At 58.8% G+C, this 10,769-nt stretch overlaps 1 protein-coding gene across 2 annotated transcripts; it reads right to left on the bottom strand.

Annotated features, from left to right (window-relative positions):
- Positions 1 to 1,253: 1,253 nt before the first annotated feature.
- Positions 1,254 to 9,832, bottom strand: AK1 (adenylate kinase 1). 2 transcript variants are annotated; one of them, XM_066367070.1, is made up of 7 exons: positions 9,716 to 9,832; positions 6,843 to 6,881; positions 5,288 to 5,323; positions 4,945 to 5,108; positions 4,148 to 4,264; positions 1,726 to 1,917; positions 1,254 to 1,486 (listed from the first exon to the last, which is right to left on the bottom strand). In XM_066367070.1, the coding sequence occupies exons 2-7, from the start codon at positions 6,847 to 6,849 to the stop codon at positions 1,418 to 1,420; spliced, it is 585 nt and encodes a 194-aa protein (XP_066223167.1). In that variant the 5' UTR covers positions 6,850 to 6,881; positions 9,716 to 9,832; the 3' UTR covers positions 1,254 to 1,417. The 2 variants fall into 2 exon arrangements, with proteins under 2 accessions (XP_066223167.1, XP_066223168.1); XM_066367071.1 differs by lacking the exon at positions 9,716 to 9,832 and adding an exon at positions 8,204 to 8,224.
- Positions 9,833 to 10,769: the final 937 nt, after the last annotated feature.

The following is a 10,769-nucleotide window of genomic DNA, read 5'->3' as shown; positions in this document are numbered from 1 at the left end:
GCTGGCTGTGGAGGCCTGCACCCACACCCCACCCGGACTGACGGGCTGAGGGCTGACTGTGGAGGCCTGCACCCACACCCCACCCGGACTGATGGGCTGACGGGCTGACGGCTCACCCCGCGTGAGGCCTGCCTTCACCTCTCTCCCCCTATTATCATGTATTTATTCCATGTTCTTCTTTCAATAGACTCACCTTTTAGAACTTAATACATTTATTTTAAATAACTAATGGAAATGGAAAACCAGCCGCACTTGCCAGAAATAGAAGTGGCACACAATGGGCACAATCAGCTCCCACAGGATTTCTTTCCAGCCAGGTGTGGCCCCCTGAGGACTCTGTTGGCTTTAAAGGGAGCCTGCTGGGGCTGAGGCAGGTGTTAAGGACACATGAGCACCAAATGGAGCCTTTCTGCATGATGAGGCCAAAGAGGAAAAGAGAACAGAAAAGGGAAGATGGTTCTCCCCAGGGGATTCAGGGGCCGCCCCAAAGCACCCAGGCCTGGCATGTCCCCAAGGCGGCCTGGTCTCGGCTCCCATAGGCCTTGGTAACTAATAGTCTGCACTCTTTGCTAAGTGTGTTCTCCTCCTAAGCTGGAAAGGGGGGTGGGGGGGGCGGAGCCTAATTTAAATTTAGAAATGGGCTTAGAAACGACAGGTGGTGGGTGACCTGTCCAGGGCCACATGGTGGGAAGCCCTTCGTGTCTCACCTCCTCAAAGAGGCAGTCCTGAGCACGGCCCCCTCATTCAATCTTGATGTCCTTTTCAGACGCTCAGGACTTCTTGTACCCAAGAGGCCAATTCACTGCCCACCTGGCTGGCTGATGTATGCCACCCTCCTACCAAGAAGCCCCCATTGCCCGTAACCTTGCTGCATGATAGAGCTCAGCCCCCGGGTTAGGCACAGAAAACAGGCACAGAGAGAAGAGGGGTCAGGGCCGAGGCCACACAGCAAGGATGCAGACGAACCCAGCCCAGGCCCAGCTCTGCCTGACCACCTGACCAGAGCCCTGGAGATTGAGGACCCTGCCTCAGGCACCCCTGATCCCCAGGCCTGGTATGCCCTCTGTAAGGAAGGGCCCTGGGCTTTCCACCAGAGCTGGGGGAGGAGGGGGGAGGAGGAGCAGCTGGCCGAGGTGGGCTGAGGGGTCCAAGGAGGAATGCGGAGGGTGAGGGGCCGGGGACTCAAGGCCAGAGTGGCCACCCCACATAAACTAACCCCGATGAAAGCAAAGAAAAAGGAGGAAAACCGAATGTCCTCGGAAATTCCTTTAGTGCTCAGCTGTCCATGAAAACAGGATAAAGTGGCTTCCTCTGTCTGTGCTCCGCCGGGCAGGGTGGAGGCACTGAGCCCGGGCCAGGACTCCTGAGTCAGGACAGGGTGGGGCCAGGCTGAGCTGGGGAAGGGGCTCCAGCGTTGCTACTTGAGGGTGTCCAGGTGGGTGCAGACCTGGGAGAAGACATCGTCCACAGAGCCTTCCGCATTGACCTGCAGGGAGACTGCTGGTGAGCGCAGAGACGCCGGGGAGGCCTGGGCGGGCCGCACGGAGGCAGGGCCCACCCCCGGAAGCCAGGCCTGGCTCCAGAGCCCAGCCCCAGCGGACAGCAGCCCCTCATCCAACCAGCGGGGGAAGCAAGGCCCAGGGAGGACGGCTAGCCCAAGGTCACAGCGATTTGAGGCCAAGCCTGGCAAAAAACCCCAGGTTTCCTAGAGCTGCAGGGGCACACCTTGCGTACGATGCCGCGTTTCTCATAGAAGGTGATGACGGGCTCTGTGGCCTTGTAGTAGGTATCCAGCCGCTTCTTGATGGTCTCCTCGTTGTCGTCCACACGGCCACTGGTCTCTCCACGCTTCAGGAGCCGCTTGGTCATGGTCTCGGGGCCTGCGTCCACATACAGCAGCAGTGTGGGCTGTCCGATCTGTGGGCAGGGCACTAGTCACAGGGGTCCCTTTCCTGCCCCCCCATGGGTCATCTCCTCCCCATCTTTCCACTTCCGGGGCCCCACTTGAGAGCCACTGGGAACATCAAGCCCTTTCCCAAGGCAGACTGACAGATCTTCCTAAAACCAATATGCCCGCCACTCCCCTGCTCAAACCTCTTCCGTGGCTCCCCAGTGCCCTTAGGAAAAAGTCCAACCTCCTTTCCTGACCTTCAAGGCCCCCCACCCTTCTCATCTCGTGCTTTGCCTTTGCTCTCCTTGCTCCAGCCACGCTGACCCTGGCCTAGGCTGGCTCTCATCAACATCTCATATGCCAGGAACTTCCCAGGAGCCCTTTCCCTCAATAACAAGGGCGTCCCTTCAGATCTGGCTAAAATCTCATTCCTCTAGAGCAGTCTTTCCAGGTGCCACCCCCTCCACCACCACCCTCCCCCTGCAACATGCTCTTCCAGGCCCTTTTATTTCTGCCTTCAGCCCCCCTCTCAGGGGGCCCTCTCCCCAGCCTGGCCCCAAGCCCCTGAGGGCAGGGGACATCTGGCTGACACCAGCAAGGTTGGATAAGGACTTGACAAAAGAGCCAGGGCTAAGTGAAGTGGTGAGGGGCAACTGAGAGCTCTGGGCGGGTCTGAACCATGTCACTGTCATCGGAATGAGTGTTTTATCACCAGGAAGACTTGGAAGGGCGAGAAGAAATAAGGCTGACCCCATCTCCCTTTGGTGGGGACCTGGCGCCCCCTCGTGTCCGGAGTCAAAATGACCAGGTGCCAGGCCCTGAAGGCCACAGCCTGGTGTGGTCCTATGCCCAGCTGGGCGCCCACACCAGCACCCACAACAGCCCCAGGAGGGATGAGAACTTTCACTAATCTTATTTTCTAGATGTGGCCCTGAGGGTCAGAGGTGACATCACACAGCTGGTACCAAGGCCCCTGGCGTCCCAGTCTGAAGGAAGCCCAGCCAACACCCATTTCACAGATAGGGAAACTGAGGCCCAGATCAATGGAAGACACTTTCTGGAGGGCAAGAAATACAGTATCCTACCTCTGGGCAAGGTTCAAAGCTATGGAAGCCTGAAGATGGCCCCAGTCTCCCAGACATGGGTAGTGGGGATGAGGGTCTGGTCCAGGCCCACCAAACCCTCCAGACCCACTGGGATGCCCAGTCCTCCCTGCAGGGCCTGGAAAGAGTCCCTCTGCCAAGAAGCCCTCCATGAGCCCTTCACGCACCCTTACTGACCTCCCCCTCCTTGGCACTTACAGCTTCATCTGCTTCCCCCCTAGTGTGTGTGATACCAGAGGTCTGGGTGCATGCGTGTATATGTGTGTGCCATGTGTGCGCATCCCTGTGTGTAGGTGTGCTGACTCCATGTACACGCACTGCCTGAGGTGCATGTGTGCACAATGGCAGATGTGTGTGTACATGTACACAGGCCTGTATGCATGGGCGCATTGCCTGTGGCTTTGTGCGCGCACACACATGCCTCTGTACCTATGTGCACATGTCTGTGTGCTTGTGTGCCTGTGTGTGCAAGTACATGCCTGTACATGTGTGTTTGGGCCAGATGCCCTCAGCTTGTGGGAGGTTTTCCTGGTGGGCACCATTCTGGGCAGCTCAGAGGCTGCACCCTCAAAGCCCTCTCTCCAGCCAGACTCCCCGTGCCCTGGAAGGAGGCGGGACTCGTTCCACAGCCTCCAAAGCCTCCAGCCGGCTTGGATTCCCCTCCCCCACACCAGCTCCATTGCTGTCCAGTAGCTTCTGTTTCCCCACAGGGGCCCGACCCTTCCAGCCTTGTCCATGCTACTCCCGGCCCCTCTGACCACGTGTTTACAGGTGCCAAGTCCCACTTTTGAAGAGTATATTCTCTCTGATTCCCATGCTGCCCCACAAGGCAGCTGTGCCCCGTCTGTCCCCAGTCTACAGATGGGAACACAGAGGTTCAGACAGACAGAATGCCAGTCCAAGGCCTTGAGCAGCTGATCAGGAACCTGAGCCTCGTCAGGCTTGTGAAGCCCCCAGATTGGTGCTTTGCATTCTTCTAGACTTTTCTTCTGGACTTCTAGAAAGACTTCCCGAAAGTCTTCCCTGACTTCCCTCCTTACCCCCCCCCCCCCCATCCCTCACAGTCGGTGTCTCTCTCTGTCCATCACAGCAGCCTCTGCCTGGCTGGCCCCAGTCGCAGCTCCCAAAGGCCATCCACCAGGCTGGGCCTTACCTTCTGCTCGAACTGTTCCCCCTGCTGCACCTCCCGAGGGTAGCCATCAATCAGGAAACCTTTTGAAGTCTCTATCTTGGCCATCATGGCATCTCGGAGCATGTCTAATACTGTCTCCTGAGGGCACAGCGAAAGCAGGAGGCACCATGAGCCCCTCTTCCGCATGCCTCCCCCAGGGCCTGGCATGCCCTGCCCCACAGCTAAAACGCCCTCTGCCCTAACACAGATTTCCCAAACAAGCCTCCTGCTCTGGGCCTTCTCTGAACCGTGAAGACTTGATTCATGGATCAAATCATCCATTTATTTGCTCAATAATTTGGACCGAGCCCGTCCCCACTGCCGGCTCCTGCTGGGGCCCAGACGACACAGCCAGGAACAAAGCAGGCCTCTCCCGCCTTCGGGAAACGCGCAGGATGTTGGTTTATCCATTTCCAAGCACAACACAGGTTGTATGGGGAAAGAAGGGGGGCTGCTGGAGTATAAAGTCAGGGGGTCTCAGGCCAAATTTGAGAAACCAGGGAAGTCCAAAGGCTGAGGGAAGGAAAAGCATTCCAGGCAGGAAGGAGTGTGATGAGTTGGAGGGCACAGAGCGCTGGAGTGGTGGGCGGAGGGAGGGGTCAGCAGGACAGAGTCCCAAAGGCTTAGGAGCTTCTGGACGGAATTTTGTGCCACAGGCAAGAAGAACCCACAAAAGGGTTCAGAGCCAGGCAAGGTCAGGGACAGCCTTGCCAGTGTGTGGGGAGGGCCCCTCGGGACCATCGTCACCCCCGCCCCCCGCCCTGCTGGGGCCCACTCACCAGCGGCACCAGCTGGCCCTTCTCCATGATTTCCGACAGCATCTTGCCCCTGGCCGAGCCTGAGCTGACCTCAGCCCGAAGGAGGTCCCCGGTGGAGAGGTGGGTGTAGCCGTACTTCTGGACAATCTTCTCACACTGGGTGCCCTTCCCCGAGCCGGGCCCTCCTGCAAGCACCCGCCCATTCAGAAGCCCTGAGAAACGAGGTCCCCTGCAGGAACGGTGTCTGCCCGGGTCACCCACTGAAGGACGGGCAGAGCCCGGGGTGCAGCCCCAGGCCCCAGCTCCCAGCCGTGCAGGCGAAGACGCCCCCTGCTGGTGTCGCACCCGCCTGCCTGGGACTCACCCACCACAAAGATGATCTTGGTTTTCTTCAACTTCTCTGTGGGAGAGAAAAAAGGAAGCAGAGCTCAGTCACTCACTTGACAAATAGCCAGAAGCACCCCTGGTGTCCCAGGCCTGGGCTGGGCCCCATGCAGAGGGACAGACACACTCCCTCTGCTGTCACAGCCCAGAGTGAGTAGTGACAGAAAAGCTCAGAGATTGGGACAGGTGAGGGGGAGGGAGGGTGTTCCAGCCAAAGGGACCGGCACAGGCAAAGGCCTGGAGGCCCCAGGCACAGGCCATAAGGGTCAGTCTGAGACACTCGAGTCACCCCGATCCCTGCGGCTGGCTGGACAGCAGCAGCGGGTCACCTCTTCCCACTCTAGAGTCTTCCTCAGGGCCAGGGCTTCCTGATGAGCAGTAGGCACCCATGGTCCCGTTCTGCTGCGTCCCCTCCCTTTCCCCTCCGAGGCCTTGGGCCTGCCCATTTTCTGCCTTCCCTGGGCAGTACCAGTGTGGAGTTGGCAACCACAACAAATGTTGCCCTGGAGACAGTTGCTAGGGAAGAAGACTACGGTGGGCAAAGAGAGAGGCTAATTTATATTCCAACCTCTGTCTCGTTCACCCTTAAAATTCCCCAAGACCACAGCTCCACCAACAGAGGGAAACCGCGGCCTAGAGGGGCAGGGGCCTCCTCCAGGGCTGCCAGAACCCAAACTGGGACCCAGGGCCTCTTCTCAGGGGAAACAGAACCTTGCTGTGAGGCCTGAGGAGTCAAGTCCCCGCCCCTTTCTGGTTGTTTGTCCCTGTCTGGATGAGGAGGTGAGCTCAGAAACTCCTAGGGGCCCAATCGGCCAGGGGGCTAGCGCCTAGAGGAGCTGTTGGAAGAACCATTTCTCCTGTGGCTCCTTGCCATCTGCTCGCCTTGTGATGGCACCTGCCTGGGTGTGGGGCGGGCTGTAGCCCAGTGTCAGCTGATGTTCAGAGCCCCAGGGGTGGAAGGGTGACTGCCAGTTTCAGGCAGCAGCAGAAGCCAGGCCCGCTGGGCTCCTTTAAGAACTGCCCAGGACAAGGCTCAATGCCAGGGATGGGGCGGGTGACACTGCCAGGAGACAGGCCAGCTGGACTCTGCCCATGACTCCCTCCAGGTCAGGTCCATAGGAGCCTAGAGGACCCAAGGCATCCTCAGGAGCTGCCCCCACTGGACAATGGGGAAACTGTGTCACCAAGAGAGGCATTTGCACACTCAGGGCCTCTCCATTGGTCAGGCCTCCCTAACCAGTGCGCACCCTCTCCGGAGAGAGAGACAGGGATTTGGCTCTAAAAAGTCCCAGCGTATAGGTGAGCTGTGGGGCCCTCAGGAGCCTCAAGGAGGACTCTGCACTTTTGAAATTAATCTTGAAGCTGGCACATCCCATAAGAGGCCGGGGGAGAATGCTGGGAGCCCCCAAGCAAGCCCTGTCTGGCAGCCCTGGAGCCTCACCGACCCCTCCCAGAGTGTCTCCCAAAAGCACACCCCCTGAACAGGTGGGAAGACTGAGGCCCAGGCCATGAGCAGGAGAGAGGAGCCTCCGTACCTTCCATCGTGCCGAGGTCTGGGGAGTGGAGTCAGCACTCTGCAAGACAAGGCACAGGGGGTGGGTGAGCGAGATCTCCCTACCCTTGCCAAGCTGCCAGGGTGTGCCTGGCCCTGACTTGCCCTCCCTCCCACGGACCTGAGGGGGCTGCTGGGGGCGGGGAAGGCCCAGGAGTCTGTGTGACCTTGGGGAAGTCATCTTCCTTCTGTGTGCTTCGGCCACCTCACCTGTCAGGGAGGCAGCGGTCCCCTCCCGCCACTGAGGGCATAAACAGGGACACCAGCAACTGTGGAGCGTCTCTCCTTCAAGTCCCAGAAAACAGGCATGGCCCTGTGTCTGCCAACACCTTGACTACACTCCCCGGGCAGGGGCAGGGAGGAACGCGGCAGGGGTGGGGGGAGGACAGGAGCTGCCTGTGCCCTATCTCAGGTGAGGCTGGAAGAGGATGCTTGAAGGGACACAGAAGTCTGAAGGGAGGAGTCTGAGAGCCGTTCGTGTGGACCTAGCCCTGCAGTTTTCAAATGAGGGGGTCCCCAGGCTCCCTTCTTCAGGTCCAACTCCCCCCCATGTGGTCCCTAACCCCCCCACCTGAAGGACCTTGCTCCACTGCCCACCCTTCCCCCTCAGCATGTAAATCAACCCGAACCCCTCCTGGGACCCCACTCCACTTCCATAGCCCCCCCCCCCCCGGGGACCTCCTTCAATCTCCACTTTTCCCATCAGTCTCTTCAGAATTGCTGTCTATACACCTTCGGCCTTCACCCGCCAGCCCTCCCCAAGGCTACCTACAACCATCGCAGCCACTCTTGCCTTGACCTTTGACCCTTGGCCTTTGGCCACCGTGTCTCTTGACTGGGACCCTCACCTCAAACCCCTACTCCACCCTCTCACGATTGGCCCAGGTTCCCAGGACCACCCCCCCCCATCCCTGCCCAGCCAGCCCAGGCCTCTCGAGCCAGCTCCATAAATCTATGGCCCCGACAGGCCAGAGGTGCCGCAGACTCTGCACGGCGCTCCGTGTCCTCTCACACCCGCCCCCATCCGGCATCAGCACATCCCAACAGCCTTGCTCCTGGACCTCTCTCTGGTCTGTCCTCACGGCCACTTCCCTGTTCCAAGCAGGGGCCTCTCCACCTCCATACCCCACCAGGCCATCTGCAGGATTTTCCCACAACTGTAAGACCACATCACTCTCCTGCTTAAAACTCTTCCATGTGTGGCCCCCTCAGCTTCCAAGATGAAGACTGGGCTCCCCACCACCCTCTGCAGCTTTGTCAGCCACCACTTAAACTGCTGGGAGTTCCCTCACCCACCGTGACTGTGTCCCACCTCCAGGCCCCAGCTCAGGTTGCGACCACTACCTGGATGCCTTTCTCCAAGTTGTTAATGTTTAGGACTCAATCCAGGTGTCAACCTCCTTCAGGAAGCCTGCCAGGACTCTTCCTTCCACTCCTACATGGACAGGTGCCTCCTCTGAACTTCCCCTGGCGTCACACATGCCACACTGTATTGGACCTCTCTGTTGTAGTGCAGGCCTCTGTTCCCCACCAGACTGGGCCTGCCCCAGGCTGATCATAGGGCTAGGGGCCTCACTCCATCCTCATGGTCGTCTCGGGAGGAAACTGAGACTTGGAGAGACTTGCTCCAATGGCCTGACTGGGGTCAAACCTAGGACAGTATTTTCTGCTGCTCTGGGCCCAGCACCCAGTAGGTCCTTAAGCAGCTGTTTGTTGGGTGTGAATTATAGCCTCTTTCCTGCTGAGTATGCTTAAGGAAGGGTAGTAGCTGCCAACACTTCAGCAGCTGGGGGTGGGGTGAGGGGTCCCCAGGCCAGGAACAGCCTGCAGTGACTGCTGGGCAGTGGCCTCTACCCCACCCTGCCCCACCCCCTCCCAGTAACCTAAGCCCCACTGTCCTGCTGGAACCTGCCACCTCCTTGGTCCAAAATAACCTGGGTTGTGAAGAGGCCTCACAGACAGAGGTCAGGGGTCCAGGGTGGAGTTAGGTTACGGTCTCAACGCCCAGGCCTTATAAGGCCCCTGGATCAGGGGCAGTGACTCCTAGTAAAACTGGATGGTCCGCCGAGGGGTTTGGGGAGCTGAAGCCAAAAAGACAGAGTCTTAACCTCAATCACAAGGCAAGACCAGGGCAAGACCCACGTCTCCCATCTCCTGACCAAGAGCAGCCTTTTCAGTGGTTGGCAACCAACTCAGGTTCAAATCCTAACTTCATCACTCAGCTGTGTGACCTTGGGAAGTTGGTGTCCCCTCTCTGGGCCTGTACCCCCAGGCTCTGTCTCACTGCTGTTGAAGAGTCCGGGGTGGGTAGTTGAGCAGTGCTCAGGAAAGGCCCCACATGCTGCCTGCAGGGCTCCGCCAGGGCCCCTGCCCTTTCAGAAGGCTGAGGGGGGTGGGCAAACATTAGGGGCCCTTCTGCTCCCCCATACCCACAATGATGCAACAGGATAGCTCCTCCAACTGCACAGGCTGCTCTGCCCAGGTCTGCCAGGGCAGGGAGTTAGGCCACGGCCCCCTCCCAGGGCCCCAGCTGGGACATGCCAAGGACAGGAGCCTGGAGCCTCAGGAGTACTGACTGGGACAAAGGGGTGACTGTCTAAGAGACTGGGAGGGACTGCAACACACCCCCCCCCACAAAGGTGCACAGGCTGCAGCAAATACCCAGAGCAGAGCCTGGGGAGTGCAGACAGGCAAATACACACAGATCATAACCATGGACACACAGAGAGCCATACAAACCCCAAGGATACCCTGGCACACACAGACACACACTCCCCCAGGTGAGTGTGGCTTCCCCACTCCCCACAGCGGCACTTCCCCCCACGCGCACAGATGGACACAGGGACACACACTGACCTGCGGGTGGGGTGCGGGTGGGCGCTGGGGCCAGTGCGTGCCCTGCCCGTCCTCGCCAGCCACCCGCCCTCAAAGGCGACTATTTATAAGGCTGTCAGCAGCGCGCGCGGCATGCCGGGAGCCAGCTCCGTGATGGCAGCGGGGAGGGAGGAGGGAGAGAGAGCAGACGGGAAGGGAGGGCGCTGGACCAGAGCAGAGCCCTGATGGGAAAGCAGAGCAAGACTGGAGTCCCCTCCCTGTGCACAGCCTGGTGTCCGTGCCGGGACCCAAATTCCTTACCTTCACTGCTCTCACATTCCAGGGAACAGGACCAGGCTTCCCATGTGACATCTGGGGAAACTGAGGCCCAGAGAGACGCTCTTTGCACAAAATCCCACAGCAAATTGGTGACAGGGAGAGGCCAGACCCGGGAGGAAGCGGTCTAAAGCATGGAGTCTGGGGCCTTTGCTGGTCAGACCAGTCCCCCCACCCCCTCCTCAGATCCCGCCCAGACTCACCTGCAATTTCTCCTCCCTTTGTGGGAGGGGTTCTAAGAACTTCCCTGGGACTGAAACGCCATAGGACTCCAAAGATCACCCCCAAGACCCTCTCCCAGCTGGTGAGTGTGTAAAAAGTTACTAAAAAATCAGCCCTGCCAAGAGCGAGGATGTGGGACTTTCGAATGCTGTACCCAGATGGGGGACCAATAATCCTGATAAAAAGAACAGCTCTCAATAATGAGCACTCAGCCTAACCAGTCGGTGGCACAGTGGATAGAGCGTTGAACTGGGACACAGAGGACCCAGGTTTGAAACCCTGAGGATGCCGGCTTGAACGTGGGATCATAGACATGACCCCATGGTTGCTAGCTTGAGCCCAAAGGTTGCTGGCTTGAAGCCCAAGGTCGCTGGTTTGAGCAAGGGGTTACTCAGTTTGCTGTAGCCCCCCCCCCCCCATCAAGGAACAAATGAGAATGCAATCGATGAAAAACTAAGGAGCAGCAATAAAAAATTGATGCTCCTCATCTCTTTCTCTTCCTGTCTGTCTCTCTCTCTGACACCCCCCCCCTCTCTCT

The sequence above is a fragment of the Saccopteryx leptura genome, chromosome 2, assembly GCF_036850995.1.
Source record: "Saccopteryx leptura isolate mSacLep1 chromosome 2, mSacLep1_pri_phased_curated, whole genome shotgun sequence".
NCBI lineage: Eukaryota > Metazoa > Chordata > Mammalia > Chiroptera > Emballonuridae > Saccopteryx > Saccopteryx leptura.
Note: the sequence above shows the minus strand (reverse complement) of the source record. Positions and strands in the feature narration are given on the sequence as shown.